General features: G+C 36.5%; 1 protein-coding gene across 4 annotated transcripts in view; it reads left to right on the top strand.

Moving 5' to 3' along the window:
- Positions 1 to 17,951, top strand: part of LOC150105260 (uncharacterized) — a 235,239-nt gene that overhangs the window by 64,068 nt on the left and 153,220 nt on the right. For all 4 annotated transcript variants that reach the window (XM_090394025.1, XM_090394026.1, XM_090394024.1 and 1 more), the window contains one exon: positions 17,240 to 17,331. In XM_090394025.1, coding sequence (XP_090250151.1) covers positions 17,240 to 17,331 — 92 coding nt within the window. The remainder of the gene's footprint in view (positions 1 to 17,239; positions 17,332 to 17,951) is intronic.

Genomic DNA, 17,951 nt, shown 5'->3' with positions numbered 1-17,951 from the left:
CTAACCAAGTGAAAAAACTTCCAATAACTTTTTATTACAGTGGCTACATTTTGCTGATGTGTTAACTGGCATCATGACAGCAAGATATAGACTGATAGAAGCCATTCAAAATATTACAAAATGGAGTTGGGCACATACTGCAATATGATGACCACAGCTGTAAAATATGAGGTTCATACTGAGTGTCAAAAAGAGTACAGTTGAATACATTTAAAGAAAAGGGGGGATGACTACTTCCCCTTTCTTCTCAAATAGAAAAACAAGTAAATGTAGAAAGAACACACAGGATCATCTCTTTGTTGCTTTGTAGCAGGACATAGCCAGCAAGTTCAGATTTTTCATGGGTTTGAAACAGGATATAATCCATATGTTCTCACCTAGAAGAAAATTTGACTCAGTCTCTTTTTTTGTCTTTTTTTTTTGATAGAAAGAAATAAGTCAGTTTCTTGACTGTTGAGATGGAAGTGAAATTATAAACATCATCACAAATTCCTGCCATGTACCCTCAAGGGGTGTGCAGGATATGATAGTACTACATGAAAAATTTACATTATTACTAACTTCCTATCTACAATTTTCCTCCAAATCAGTCTATTACTTTCAAGACTACAATATTATCAGATCTTATATTTGTCTTCTAAGGCACTTTTTACACTATTGATCCACCTATATCTTGGTCTTCCTCTGGGTTGTTTTCCAGCCAACCTGGCAGAGAACACTTGTTTTGCTAATCTTTCCTCTCCCATTTTGTTTTTAGTGACCATACCACCTGAGATTAGCTCTGCTAACACATTACTGGATGCTGACAATGTCAAGTTCTTTCCTAATATCCACGTTTTTAATATGATCTTGCCATTGATGCCATCTGTTCATGCCTCTAATCTTTCTCAGGACTCTCATATCTGCGGTCTTTAGTCTTTGGTCAAGTGTTTTACTTCTGACCCAGTTCTCAGATCCATAAGTTAAAACATAAGGAAGACAATTGAATATGAATTTATTCAATTGTCTTCCTACCATACCAGCTTTGTTGATTCTGTTGTCTATTTCGATATTTAATTTACCATCTTCACTAAAAATCATGCCTAAGTAGCTGAAATGTTTTACTTGTTCCACAGGTTCTCTATTCACACCCCTCCATGTGGGGCACCTGTTCGTGGTGGTGGATGTAACCTCCCAATGATGGTACTGGCCCTTTTCATTCTTCCTCTTTTTCTTTGCTTTTCTTCCCGTATTCTTTGCTCTACTTCTCCTGAATCTTTTTCACTATCCTTTTTCCAGACCACCATCACCAGGATCCAATGCCCTGCCATGTTTGCCATGTGGTACGAAACGTGGACATCTGGAAAGGGGGATCCTGGTAATCTTGCACTACTTTGGCCCCTGCTTCGGCAAGACAGGTAGTCCTGGATGGCCCAGTCAGGATCAATCGGCTAGTGGGCTTGCCTGCAAGGGTCAACGGCGTTGCAGTAAGTCTCTCAACCCATGGTCCGGGGTCGGGATCCTAGATCTGCTGCAGTGCCAGTATTGCATCCAGGGTAGCCCTGGCTTTCCACCCCTGAGCACAGTCTTTGCTTGCTGGGTAGTGGGGGTCCATGTGTGGTTCCGTTGGTGGGTGGCTCTGGTGCCGAATTAAAAATTCCTTAAATATGAATTCTTCATCCTCAAATGTTTCAGGGACCCTAACAAAGTCCCAACCAAGTACTGATGATATAGACACAGCATATGGAAACAGAAGTAAGAAACAAAAGATATCAGATACTAACATAAATGTACACCTTTTTAATCATTCAAGCAACAGGTGAAAAACCAATTGGGAAAATGTCACCCTTCTTTATCCAGAAAGGTTTAGAAGGACTGGCCAAATTTGTCAAGAAATTGTGTTCTGGTGATATCCTCATGGAAATGTGCAAACAACATTCCGAGAAACTACTGAGAGCAACGACAATGGGTGGAATACAGATTGCAGTAACACCTCACAGAACACTCAATTCCAGTAGAGGAGTGATATCAGAATGGGATCTCCTTGAGGTTCCTGATGAGAAGGTATGTTCAGAGCTTAAAGATCAAGGAGTGACGGGTGTGACACATCCTGATACGCAGGGATGGTTGCCTGGTCTCAACCAAGAACATCATCCTTACTTTTGCTACATCTAGGCCTACGACATCTGTAAAAAGCAGGGTATCAGCTTTCCTGTTAGAATGTACATCCCTAACCCGCTGAGATGCTTTAAATGTCAAAGATATGGACATGCCCAAACTGCCTGTCGTGGTTCTACTAGCTGTGCTCGATGTGGTAGTAAAGAACATGAAGATAAATCTTACTGTGAAAATAAAAGCTAAATGTGTCAACTGTCAGGGAGATCATCCAGCATACTCTTGTGCATGTCAGAAATGGAAAGATGAAAAAGAGATACAAAAAATTAAAACAGAACAAAACATAACATATCAGGATGCAAAAAGAAAGCTAGCCACCATTACACCTGTTCTACGATCCTCTTATGCTGAAAAAGTAACAACTAAAAAAGTGACAACAGCAACTCAAACATGTATATGTATTCCACCATTTGATAATTTCACCATATCTGAACTTTACGATCGCAAGTGCTTCTCTGTTGAGCGCATTAATCACAAGACCTATGGCCTTACTCCAGAGACAACTTCAAAAATGGTCCCATTCAATGAAAACTCATCTGTCAAAAAAAATTATGGTGGAGACTTCACTCAAAGATAAACCACCAGACACTCGCACAGAAAAAATGGATACCTCGATACCCACTGAAAGCAAACTAAGCATACCAACTGACTCTAACACATTTGATGTTTTGAACACTCTACCAGAGGAAGAGATGAACACTGGCCATCCATACTTCCCTAAAACAGTGGATAAATATAAATCTGACAAAGATAAGCCCTCAACATCTCGGAAACCAGACAAGTCAATAAAATCAAAACAATAGGAAAATTTTTACGATGGAACTGTCGTGGGATCCGCCAGAATATTGACGATATCAAGATGTTGTTGCAGAAACGCAAACCTTTCTGTTTCTATCTACAGGAAACTTACTTAAGACCCAATGAGGACCGTACCTTTAGGAATTTCACTGTTGTATGTAAGGATAGAAATGGAGATGGTCCAGCCCATGGAGGAGTAGCTGTCCTAGTGGGCAGTCATATTCCTTTCCATCAGGTCCAACTTAATACTTCTCTGGAAGCGGTAGCGATTCGCTTCTCTGTGGGATTCCTTATAACAGTATGGTCAATTTATTTACCACCAAATGCTGAGTTAAATGAAATTGATCTTGATAACCTTATCTCGTAACTGCCTGAACCCATACTTTTGATGGGTGACTTTAACGGTCATAATACTGTATGGGGTAGTGCCAACACTAATAGACGAGGTCAAATCATTGAAAAAATTCTTGATGATAATAACCTTTCCCTTCTAAATAATAAACTCAATACTTTCTTCCATATGCCTACCTGCTCATATTCTGCAATTGATCTTACAATCTGTTCCCCTTCCATTCTTCCACTGCTCATGTGGGATGTTGAAGAGAACATATATGGAAGTGATCACTTTCCTGTTCTTTGTACAATGTCTTCACAGGAACCATGTTCACCCACATGGATACCTATATATGGAAAATGGACCAGGCTGACTGGAACACTTTCTCTCATCTTACAAAATTTAATGCTGATACCATCAGTCAAACACCTATCAATGAAGCTTTAAAATATATAACAGAATGCATTGTCCAGGCAGCAACAACTTCCATCCCCAAAACATCATCTCGATTTCCAGTCTATCCAAAGCCTTGGTGGAACCCAGAATGTCAGGCAGCCAAAAAAGGTCAACACAGAGCATGAAGCATATTTCATAGATACCCCACCACATCAAATTTAATAACTTTCAAGCATGCTCAAGCCAAAGCACGTTTTGTAAGACATCAGAATCAAAAACAATCATAGATCCAATTTACTACATCAATTAATCAAATGACCAGTCCAAAAATAGTATGGGATAAAATCCAGAAAATGAAAGGCAGATATAGTACACACTGTTTGTCACCTTAGACTATAATGGAAGTGTTCTTGCTGATCCCAAAGCTGTTGCAGATACTTTGGGAGAAACTTTTGCTAAAATCTCAGCAACAGCTTCATATTCTCTGGAATTTTTAATACTGAAAAAGCAGCGAGCAAAACAAAGGCTTAATTGTTCTACCAACATTCTTCAGCCATATAATCAGCCATTTGTCAAGGAGGAACTAAAAAGAGCTCTCCTACAATCTCACCCTAGTGCAGTAGAACCTGATGACATCCATTATGAAATGATAAAACATTTATTATACAATAGAATACTTGCAGAAGAAGAGTTTCCAAATTCTTGGCATAAGTCAATTGTCATTGCTATCCCAAAAGCAGGAAAAGATCCAACACAAGCAAATAATTATCGACCCATTGCTCTGACCAGCTGTCTTTGTACGATGCTAGAGAAAATGGGTTAATGCCAGGCTTCTCTGGTATTTAGAAAGCAATAGTCTTCTTTCCAATACACAATGTGGTTTCCGTAGACATCGATCAACTTTAGACCATTTAGTTCGGTTAGAAACTTATATAAGAGATGCATTTCTGAAGTGAGAACATCTTGTCTCGGTTTTTTTTGACATGGAAAAAGCTTATGACACAACCTGGAGATATGGCATATTAAAAGACCTCTATAACCTAGGTCTCAAAGGACACCTCCCTATATTTATTAAAAACTTTCTGTCCAGGCGAACTTTCCAAGTCAGAGTGGGAAGTACGCTATCTCGACCATATCTTCAAGAACAAGGTGTTCCCCAAGGCTCTGTCTTAAGTGTAACTCTTTGCTATTAAAATCAACTCAATCATTGAACAGCTTCCTCCCACTGTAGACAACGCTCTATATGTTGATGACTTCACAATATACTGTCACTCACGTAACATGAGGGTAATTGAAAGGCAATTTCAGCAAGCAATTGATCATGTCTCTCTGTGGGCTCTTAATAATGGGTTTAGGTTTTCAACAGAAAAAAGTGTCTGTGTACACTTCTGTTGAAAACGCACTCATCACCCAGATCCTGAACTAAGAATGGGACCTACTGTTATTCCAGTAACTACATAAACCAAGTTCTTTTTGGACTCATTTTTGACAGAAAACTGACATTTCTAGCACACATTCATCAACTAAGAGAAAAGTGCAAAAGAACTTTGAACCTCCTTCACGCTCTATCCTTTACTGGGTGGGGTGCTGATCGAGCTTCATTGCTCCATCTTTATTGTGTACTTATACGTTCAAAGCTGGATTATGGGTCCCAAGTCTATGGTTCAGCAAGACAGAGTAATTTAACCTAAGACGGTTGGATTCCATCCATCATCAGGGTATTCGGATAGCTACTGATGCCTTTTGCACCTCACCCACTGCAAGTCTCTATGTAGAAGAAAATGAACTGGCTCTATCACTTTGATGGAAACAGTTGTCTCTTAATTATGCCCTAAAAATAAAATCTCTCCCACATCACCCTACATGGAATAGTATCTTCTCTCTCATTGGGAAGCTCAATATCATACACATCAAACTGCTATACATCCTTTTGGTATGCATATTAAAGTAACTGCAAGCTGTTAGTATAAATGTTGACAACATTAGCTACACTAAACATAATAGCATTCCTCCATGGCAGGTTTGCACACCATCCCAACCTCTCACTTTGTCAGCTACAGAAATCTTGTACCCCATCATTCATTTACCTGCAGTTGTTTAATGCACACAGAACAGCACACACTGATTTCTTACCCATCTATACTGATGGTTCAAGAACTAACACCTCTGTTGGCTGTGCTGCTGTGTTTTCTGACATTATTATCTCAAATCAGATCCCACCAGACTGCAGTAATTATACAGCAGAGTTACATGCCATTTAGCTTGTACTTATGCATATAAAAGAAAACTGCTACCAAAAGTGTATCATTTATACAGACTCATTGAGCTCTTTACAGAGGCTATCTCCTCTCCTATGTATAATCCTCATCCAGTACTTTATGAAGTGCTATACCTGCTTCACAAAATGAAAATCCTTAATTTAAATTAAGGGGATATTAAATCCCACATTGTTTTAAAACCGAATAAGAAACTCAAAGAATGGAATCAGAGAGTTTCATGCCGAATATAGTAAACTATAAAGTATCAGCGATCACTAGCGTGAGCTAATGCAAGTGACCCTAGTACGTAGTACAATACCGGACAACTCGTAGCAAAGGTGGTAAAGTTCTGATCACTATTCTTAGGTATTTTCCATAATGTAAAAACACATTTCCTAGGAAATGTATGCTGTTATTACATTATGGTGGGAGGTCACTACCCAGACCAGATTCAGCCTTTTTTGAGGCTTCATCAGTGAGTAGCTAGACCAAATAATTTAAATAATGTTTACATTGCCAAAATGAAGCTTGAAAATCCTTAATTTCAATGTTCATTTCTGCTGGATTCCCAGCCACATCGGAATCAAAGGAAATGAAGCTGCAGATGCAGCTGCTAAATCAGCCCATACCTTCTCCACATACTATTTGACAGTTCCATATACAGACAACTTATAAGATCAAAGCTAATTGCTCAGTGGGAGTTAACATAGCAAGAAACATCAACAAATAACTTATATAACATTAAACCTGAAATTAAACACTGGCATTCTAAGTCAACGTACAAAGAGAAGGGAGGAGGTTGTCCTTGCTAGGATCCACATAGGTCACAGTCACCTTACACATTCTCATTTACTGAGAGCTGATGACCCTCCCATATGTGAAAAATGCAACACACATCTCACTATTCATCATATTCTGGGTAGATTGTCAAAAATTTACACAAGAGAGGAATGAAATTTTCACCTATCTAACCAAGCCATATACACTCAGGAAAATGCTAGTAGACTCAGGCAAATTGCATGATGTTTTTACTTTTTTAGGAAGAATTAATTTGTACAAACACATTTGACCATAAATTTTTTTATATGTAAATACCTTTTTTTTGCTTAACTTAACTTTTATATATATATATATTATTCATTACGTTAAATCTGACTAATTATGCATTACCATGGGCCTTGATCTTGTATATTTGTATCACCCTGCTGTAATTCTGTTAATATGTAAATACCATAATGCTAAACTTAAATTTTATATCAATGCTGTATATAATAATATATATAATAATTCCTTTCTGACTCTTGTTTGTTGTAATCTTACTAGATGTAGACACTGCTTTCCTTGACTTGTTTTGTATATACATATGTTAACCTATAGTTATCTATTTATGTACTGCTGAAACCTCTGCAGTAATTTTGTTTATATATATGTAGATACTGCATCACTTAACATATATTTTGTGTATGCATCTTATTTACTACTTTATTTTTCGAATAATCATGTAGTGCTATAGGACATCTTACCTATTTGTGTACTTTCTAGTAATTCTGTTTCTACTGCATTGCTAAATTTAATTTTCATCCATGCATATTTATAATAATCCCATTTTGCCTATTTTTGTACTGCTATAAAGGCATCTATTATAATTTTACATATATGTAGATACTGCATTCCTTGGCTTAGTGTTTCATATATTATGTATTAACTTATATTGTTAACTATTTTTGCACTACTGTGATAACCTCTGACCTTGTGTGTTGCTGTGCCCTCTGCAGCAATTCTGTTTACCTAGAGATGCTGCTTGTGAAACTAGATTCTTATATAGACATATTGTTTACAATTCTGTAAATGCTAATGTTGTAACCTTTAGTATGGCACAGTATGACCTTTGTAGTTTTTGTGCCAAATAAACTATAGACCAACCAACCAACCAACCATCTCCATTCACAACACAATGGGCATTTTCAATGATTCTGCCTATTTTCATTGTCTTTTTATTGCTGACATTCATACCATATCTATTACAACAGTTATTCAATTTAGTCAGAGAATCTTGCAGACTTGTAGCGGATTTATTTGGAAGTATAACATCATCCGCATAAAGCAAAGAGCTGACATTAACATCTCCAATTTTGATATCATGTTTAATACCACTTTCTTTCATAATGTGATCCATATAGATAATGAATAACAGAGGGGATAATTTACATCCTTGTCTGACACCAGAGCTAACATTAAACCATCTTCCTGTACTTCCTTCAATTCTAACTGCTGACTTACAACTCAAATAAAGACTAAGTATTGCTTGATATAATGCCCCACTGACACCATATAACTGTAGCGTATTGAATAGCTTCTCTCTTGGCACCTTGTCATATGCCTTTTCCAAATCGACAAAACTTAAATACAGATCTTTGTTATATTCCCATGATTTCTCCACTATTTGTCATAAAGTGAAGATCTGATCTTGACAACCTCTATTTGACCTGAATCCATCTTGTTCTTCACCAAGCTTTTCTTCTACAATTCTTCTCAACCGTTTCTCAAGTATACTTACATAGATCTTGCCAGGAACACTGAGTAGGGAAATACCTCTGTAATTCTCACATTCAGTTTTATTTCACTTTTTATATATGGGTACTATTAAAGCTCTACTCCAATTATCGGGAATTCGTCCCTCTGTCCAGGCTTTCTAAACTATGCAGTGCAGCCACTGTAAGACTTTTATACCATCATACTTCAGCATTTCTGGTCGAATATCATCTACTCCTGCTGCCTTTCCACATTTCAAGCCTTTGATGGCTTTTTCTACTTCAAGTATGGATATGTATTCCTGACTGCATGCCTGGTCAGTGTTTTTTACCACTGTGCTATCATCACTGCTTGTTTCATTTAGCAGTTTTTCAAAATAATTACTCCATACTTCAAGGATATCTTTTTCTCTTGTTTTCATGTCACCTTTATCATCTCTAACTCCTTTTACAGTACTCTTTCCTCCATTTCTAACCTTCTTCAACAACCTCCAAAATATTTTGCCACCTTCTTGATATTTATTTTCTATGTTCTTGCCAAAGTTCTCCCATGACTTTTGTTTAGCTAGTTTTACACAGTGTTTAGCTAGTTTTACACACTGTTTAGCTTTCTTACATTTGTCTCTGTATTCTCTAAGAGCAGTGGCTGACTTATTTGCCAGGAACTTTTGATATGCTTTCGTCCTTTCCTCACTGCCTCTTTAACTTTCTGTGTCCACCATGAAGTTCTAATTTTTCTATCCTTGCAGAAAACTTCACCACATGCCTCTGTAGCTGAATCAATCAGGTTTTTTTCAAGGCTTGCCACTGAATCCCCAAGGTTTGGTTCCTGTTCTCAAACTTTTTCATTTTTTCTTCAATAATCTTTGTGTATTTTAGTCTACAGTTCACATTTGAGAGCTGCTCAACTTTTATTCGCTTTAAAACTTTTTTAAAACTTGAACAACATCATTGGATATTGTTGTTCAAGTTGTGAATTTTATCAAAGCAAAAGCATTGAATCACTGTGTGTTTAAATCTTTGTGTGAAAAGGTTGGAGCAGATCATATCGTACTGCTGCTTCATACAGAAGTGTGATGGTTATCCAGAAGAAATGTTTTAGGAAGGGTTTTTGAACTTAAATTTAATTGAAATATTTTTAGTTGAAAAAGAATCTGCTTTTGCTTCATATTTGAAAGATCCAAACTCTGAGATTTCTCTGGCTTATCTTTCGGATGTATTTGGAATTCTTAAATCTGTGAACATTTCACTGGAAGGTACAGATGTCATTCTCGCGGAGGCTGAAGAAAAGATACAATCGTTTCAAGAAAAATTGACTCTCTGGGGAAGAAGGGTGGAGTTCAGTCACTTTGCCAATTTCAAATCTCTTGATGAAATCACTTCAGATCTGGCATATGAACTAAAACAAGAAGTTTGTGATAGCATTATATTGCATTTAAAAACTTTGAAAAGAGGCACTTGCAAGAATAATTCCTCCTGACCCAATGAATGAAGTCTGGATATGTAACTCTTTTCATATTTATTTAGAAAAAATCAGTGACAACGCCCCAGTGAAAGACGAGCCGATTGATCTCCGAAATAACAAGAAACTCCGAATTGAATTCCAATCAATGAAGTTACAAAATTTTTGGTGTACACTTGGAGAAGCATATCCTGTTATCACCAAATGTGCTTACATGGCTATAATTCCATTTATAACAACTTATCTATGTGAATCAGGATTCTCAGTTCTGTTTTCAGTTAAGTCCAAAACAAGAAACAAACTGGATCCTGAACATGATATGCGGGTATCTATTTCAAAAACTGTACCAAGAATAAAACTGTTGGTGGATAAGAAACAGAATCAAGGGTCTCACTAGTCGATTTTACTGCAGTTTAATAAAGATTTTACAATTTTCTGATATTTAATTGATTTATTTACCGAATAAAGCTTTTATGAAAACTTAATTACTGTTTATTTCTTATATTCTTTGAATCTGTATGGTAAACTTAAGAATTAATTTCTTATTACAATGAATAGGTGGTACCGGATAATTTACTAAAAGCCAAGGGGGTATGGGGACCAAAAAGATTGGGTACCCCTGATATAAGGGATGATTATATGGTTGTACATTTTCAGATGGCTGTCTGAGAGATGTTAAAGCTTTGTTGGGGAAAATGTTATAATGATTGAGCAAGGGGGGAGGGGTACCTTATGTTGAAGGGAATCTCAGAACATTTCTCATATTTTGAAGAAAGAGAGAGAGGTTCATTTCGTGAACCTCTCTCTCTCTCTCACACACACGCACGCACGCACACACACACCAAAATAACAAACATTTCAGCATTCTGTTGTTGCTGTAGTCACTCATCCCTGGATCCTTTTCAGGATTTCTACATCACATTGGAAACTAGGTGATCAGATCTGAGCACTGTTATCACCTGACCAATGTTGTTTGTTGAGTGAGATCTATAATAAATCTTGACTTCAGGTTTGTTGCAATAATAATAATGAGCCTGTTGACTTCATGGATCTTCATTCTTGATCATTTTATGCTTGATTTTGACTTTTAATCTTATAAATTGACAATTTAGCTCAGTTAATTTTTATTTAAAACAATTGATTTTTTTGTTGATAACAAATCAACAAAAATATTGTTGATGCAAATAAAATAAATAAGGTGAATTTCTGTCAAATTAATCTCCATTTCTTCTAACTTCACGTGATGTTTTGTATTACTTCGCTTCAACATTGTTTTCACTAATTATTATTATCCTAAAATCCCATGGATTCGAAGCCTTATCTAGGAAGTCCTTTGTCTTGCACACAGCTCATCATATCATAACCTTAAACACATTCAAATTCTCTGCAGACACCATTTTCTCAGGCAATGTATTCCAATCATTCACAATTCTCCATGCAAAAAACCTGCTTTTCATTTCCCTGCTCATACTTGCCTTATATTGCTTCCAGGGTTTACCTTTTGTTCTTCCACCATTTTATGAAAAATCTCTTCAATGTTAATCATATAACAATCCCTTACTAACTTGTACATCTCTTTCATAATCACCCCTCTTCTTCCTATTCACTGGACTGTAAATTGCATCTTCTCAACCATTCTTCATATTCAGCATTCCAGAAATCAGCTCTTAGTCATAAAAAAATATCTTAGTCAGTTGTCCCTGGATTCTTTCCAACATCACTTCATCATATGTGAAAAGAGACAAAGAGAATGCAAGGAGTGTTAAGGATTTTAAGTTCAGCATGATAAACGCCTGCCTGGTTGGCCAAGTGGTTAGCATATCTGCTCTCCAGCCAAAAGGCTGCGGGTTCAAATGCTTGTGCATGGATGTTTGTGATTGTCTGTGAAAGCACTAGTGATGGTAGATGGTGTTGGTGTTAGATGATGAAGGTTGGTGGAGTAGTGAGAAGAACAGTTGTAGAGTAGATGCCTCCCTCGATGAGTCTTTGGACTCCCTGGAGGTGTGATATAATGATAATGTGTTATCAGTTTTTTTAAAAAATTTTTTTTTATACAGTGAAACCTGTGGGATATCCATAACTACGGATATGTACATAATAGAAAAGTTATTTACTGCGGCATACATGTTATTCTGTAGTTATGTTGTCAGTTGAATAATCCTACAATGAATGTGCTGACTTTGTGGAGGGTGATGATGATGATGATTTTTTTTTTTTTTAAATTTAATATAGGGGATCATAACAGATTATACAAAAACTTAGCTATTTTTCTATGGATATCATGATATATTCTTATTATTATGTGACAGTATTATTGACTTGTCTCCCCCCCCCCTCAAGTTCTGATGATGTCATCGATATCAGTATCATTTTATAAATATAAATTCATATTTATATTTTTTCTTGAATGATGTCCATTGCCAAAAATTCAAAGGTTATTCACTGTTCATCTGCTCTTAAACAATTGATTTTTGCCAATCAAGGCAGAAATGTAAGGCAAAAAAGCAAGGTAAGAATTTTAAAAATGCAAAGATAAATTACTTGCAAATCATGCCATAATAAATTCAGACCATATTGTTTGTTTTTGCAGCAAAGATTTTTCTCTACTATCCTACTTTTGAATTTAAAATGAAACTAAGCTACTGTACACCCACAGATGCAAGACCCTTCGACACTTCTGCACGTCAGAAGAAGGAGAATCCATTCTGATAATAGGGTAATCAGTCCATATTGCAGGATGAGTTGTTTATTATTTCACATCAGAAAATTAACTTCTCTTTTATGAATATTGTAGTTTATAAAGTGGCAACTATTTTGCTTGTTTAACGGTTGGAAAATTTTACATATAAAGCACATGATTTCACATGTTGGTGACCAATTTGCACATCACCTTATGACCAATTTGCACATCACCTTATTTCTTTTCTCCCCTTCAACATGAATTGACTCTTCTTGGCACCTAGCCAACTGAGGTTCTCATATCTGTGATCGGACAATAGCATCACTCTTTTAAAGATGAGACATAAACCTAAGCAGCTATACATTCTCACCCAGAACACTCTTTTACAAATATCCATGTCTTACACAGGATTTGAAGCCACAGTCATTGCAGTAAGCAATGGCTTACTGCAAAGTAAGCAAGCAGTAGGTTTTATCAGCCACTTCTTAGTTACTTCCAGTACTATGCATTCAAATCCTGTGTAAGGCCACTTTCTACTTTTTCACCAATTTTCTGTTAGTTGAGGGGATTCTGCTCACTGGATTAGGTGAATTCTCTCTTATGTCAGCCTGGTTGGCCGAGTGGTCAGTGCATCTGCTCTCTAGCCAAAAGTTCTAGGTTCGAATCCAGCTGTGGGCGTGGATGTTTGTGATTGTCTGTGAAAATACTAATGGTGATGATGGTAGATGGTGTTGGTGTATATGATGATGGTAGTTGGTGGATTGAGTGGTGGAGACAGAGAGTTGTAGAGTAGGTACCCTCTCTTGATGAGTCTTTGGACTCCTTGGAATCCAAAGTAAAAAAATACCCACTTTTTGCTAGAAACTTTTATGCAGTGTCTCCCCACTCCTTTATCTGCAGGGGATACATTCCAAGACACGTACGGCTGAAACCATGGATAGTGCTGAACCCTATATATATATATATATATATACTATGTTTTTTCCTATACATAAAGGTTATGTATAGGAAAACATAAGGAAAACACCTATGATAAAGTTTAATTTATAAATTAGGTTCAATAAGATATTAACAACAATAACTAATAATAAAATACAACAATTATAACAACATACTGTAATAAAAGTTATCTGAATGTGAATGGAATCTTAGCAACCTCAGCATACATTTTGTTTTTTTATTATTTATTTATTATTTTATGAAGTTGAGAATTTTCACCTTTTTCACTTAAAAAGAAGCACTTTATGATTTCTTCTTGGCATATCCAAATTATTACCATCACTATTCTTGTGCTTTGGTGCCATTATTAATTAAGATAAGAGTTTCTTGAACACAAGCACTGCGATACCGTGACAATCAATCTGATAACCGAGAACCACTGAGAACAGTGCACAGTTTAAAACTTATGAATTGTCTATTACTAAAAGAAAGAGCCATATGGCTTCATTTCAGCAATTAAAATTACATAGGCAAAGTGGATATTAGATCCAACAGTATTTCAAAGTTAAACATTTGTAGAAACTATGAAAGTTTCGTAAGTTGATCTGAGAGCTTACAAGAATACAATCCTCGGCACTGAGTTGCCTTGCACTACTTGACTTAAGTAGCTAAGGCAACTTGGGGATGCCAAGGACTGTATTCTCATAAGCTCTCAGGTCAACTTACAAAACTTTCATAGTTTCTGCAAACATTCGGCTTTAAAATAATGTTGGATCTAATATCCACTTTGCTGATGTATTATAAATTGTTTATTTCTGTAATTTTCCATTTAATATTTTTGGACTGGGGTTGACTGTGGATAACTGAAATCATGGATAAGGGGGAGGCGACTATGGTACTTCCACAAATTAAACTCTTCTTCTACGTCAACATGATAACTTGATTCAGATGATTTTAAACAGGTATTGGTAATATATTCCCTCTAATATTTTTTACATCTGTGTGAACCTGCTACTGCTCTGAGCAGAAAATTTTTTCATCACCTGACAACTGCAACCCATTATAAAAGTGACGTCACATTTGTAGTGGGCTTTCAGTCCATCTCGCATAACTTCACTAGACCATTCTAGTAAAGCAGTCGCTCCAGCTAATCATATCTGTTTGAAAATAGGAATGCTGCCTATTTCATTCTTAACGATTCCTATTGGCTTCCCATGATCAGATTAACCTAACTGGTGTTATATATTTGCCGTGTGCGCCATTTTATGTCGTTGCTCTTCCTAAAATAATTTACTTCCTTTATGAATTTTCTTCTCTACAATAACTACAAGACTTATAAAATTTCCCTGACTCTAATATCTGTATCGCTTCTTACGTGTTCATTCTATAAGGAAAGCAAATTCTATATCTCTGGCCGATTCCTAATTTTACTCACGTGCTTACCTTGACTGTTAAAGGTTATTCCTTGCTTAAAGAAATGAATCCTCTAATTTCTTTCTGGGGCTGTCTCCTCTTCAGATATTGACAAATTTATTTTTTTAAAGCTGCGCTAGCCAATATCTTAGAATAGAGGGGGACTCTTATTCAGGGAGACTTTTCCAGACCTTTGGTGCACATAGGTGAATAAATTTAGTGCTTAAACTCATAAATTAAATGCTCTACTGTGGCTAAGTTAATTCTGGTTTGCAGTCGTAACCTCTATAACATGTTATGCCTTTCTTATAATCCCCCCCCCCACCTGCTATGGTTCAGATTAATGAGTGGTAGTTTTGGTTCATATCACAGGCAAAACTCAGGTGTAAAAGAAAAAACATATTTATTGGAATCTAAAGACATAATATACACTTAGACCAATCTCACTTTCAATTAGTTCAAGGACATGCTAAATCAAACTTTTTCAAACTGATTCATACTCTAATACATGAACAATAAATCCTTCTTTTGAGTTAGAGACTTAACACACATAATATACATATTATACACTTCTACTCAATTTTCTACCTACTGTTTTCGTCTTGCATGTTAAGCTAGTCACAATCATCTATAATCATTCCTAACAATTTGTCTTATGGATATCAGCCACTGCTAAATAATCACTTAAAGTTCTCAAATACTGTCCATACTCAATTAATACACTACAATGATCTTTCCCTTTTTCCGACTGGTTAATTATACAACAAAATCATTACTTTACCATTTCTTGGGGCAGGATCTCCAGGTCTGTCTGAACTGTCCTTCTTTGTTTGAATTACCTTTTGATACTTCCATAAGCCTGCATCCACGTGGTGGGTCACCATGGTCATCAGATTAAATTATACTCTACATCTGGCGTTTTTCCCTCATCTATTCTCGATCTGTTTCAGGCCATCCTCATTTATAGCTGCCGGTTCATAATATACGTCCGCGATAGTATTCTGTCGGAACTTTCAGCGAAGGCAGCATATGCCGACATCTCACGCTTTAGTACCGGCAGAAATTTAGACATTGAAGGGAAAGGCGCACCTTCCGATATCGAACTGCCGCCAAGAAACACCATCAGGAACCATCCGTCCACGAGAGAAGTCAAATCGTCATCCAGCAAAACAGGCAAAAAAAGCCTTGAGAAAGGGGTGCAAACCCTTTTTATTCTCTCTTCACTTCCCCCCCCCCTTTTTAGCACCCTCTTACTACTTTTTGCGATCTTTTCCCACCCGCTACGTTCTTCGTCCGTGACAACTTTGGCACATCGCGAGATCATAGCAGCGTCTTCCGGGAAACGAATGTGTGTCACTTTCCGAGAGTGCCAATGCCTCAGGCCCACCCGTGACCTTTGGACTAATGTTTACATCTAATTTACTCATTCATTGTATACATGATGCATTTCATATAATACTAATTTATACACAAAGTTCTTACATGGTATTACAATTCTACTAAAAGGAGGTAATTCTATTTCTATTTACAGTTAGTACTTTATTTCTTCTGTTTGAGTACAAGTTTTTTCTCTCAGCTGATTTTTCTGACTTTGTGCTTAAATTCATAAATCAAACCAATCCAATGGCATTTGATAAACCCATTAGAATATGCAGGGCAATGCATGAAGGAAAACAAAATCAACCACGTAAATAGTGACTTAGAACAACCAGTGTTTTTAAAAGAAAATTTCAGCTGCTCGGCAACAATTTAGTGTGCACAGGAACATCTCAGTTGATGCGCAACCATGTACCCATGCAGTTTAAAGGGAACATTGGATGTTGAATAAGATTGTTTTTTTTTTTTTTTGAAGTGCATTCCACTCATGAAAGACTAAACCTATCATACTTTGGTACCATCCCTTTTTCAATCCACTTTGGACCTCCAGTAAGTAGTGTCCTGGTGGTCTCATGCCAAACAATGAAAATCATCTGACACTTGAGAAACATCTGTGGTTGACTGACAGTGTTGACAGACAACCTGCAACTGGTTGGTTGGTGATCAGAAACACATCCACTCTGCTTACCATGCTGTGAATGTTAAGCAGAGTGAATGTGTAATAATAAGTTAATATCACTTATTTAGATTAATGGATGGTATTAACTATACAAATACAGAACAAATAAAAGAAAATTTTCAGTACTCTTGTATTTATTTCAGTAATTAAAATTTGTGATTGGTGCAAAAGTTGGAAGAAACTATTTTTATACATCCCTACAAATATTGGTATTTCAGGCAAAGTGAAGGCTATTGGAGTTTCTAATTATACAGTATTTCATCTAAAGGAACTTTTTGGATATTGCACTATAATTCCAGCTGTGTTACAGGTTAGTTCTGTTTTTCTAAACACTGATACTAGATACTGATAAATTAATACTAGATTTTATCTAGTATGACCTAGTTTGCATCCATAGTTTCATAGAACTTTGTTAATATAGTCACGATGATTTTAAAACAGGGTAATCAGAGCTCAGTAATCCATATGAGGCCTTGATCAGGCCTCATATGAATTATTGTGCATAAATTTGTTCAGTGGGTTTTCATAGTGATGAGGATATGTTGAAAAGGGTCCAGAGAAGATTCACAAAGGTGGTCAGTGGTCTTGGGAATGTGGAGTAGGAGGACAGCGTGAGAGAATATAAGTTGCAGAGCCTTGTGAATAAGAGAGATATGATTGAGACATATAAGCTAGTTGGGGGTTGTTATCAGGTTGAATGGAAGAGATTTTTCCTAGAATGGGAGAGGTGGGTAGAACAAGAGGCCATTGCTGGAAACTGTGTAAGGAGGGTGTGAGCAGAATAGTGAGGAGAAGGTTCTTTGCATAGAGAGTGGTTGTTGAATGGAATGCATTGCCTGAGTGTGTTGTGAATGTAGACACATTGAATCAGTTTAAAGAACAGTTGGATGAGCATTGTGTGCAATAGTGTGTACCTTCCATGATGAGTCT

The sequence above is a fragment of the Typopeltis vanoorti genome, chromosome 6 (genome assembly GCF_054136105.1).
Source record: "Typopeltis vanoorti isolate ZY-2024b chromosome 6, IOZ_Tvanoo_1.0, whole genome shotgun sequence".
Classification (NCBI taxonomy): Eukaryota; Metazoa; Arthropoda; class Arachnida; order Uropygi; family Thelyphonidae; genus Typopeltis; species Typopeltis vanoorti.
This window is presented reverse-complemented; position numbering and strand designations above follow the sequence as displayed.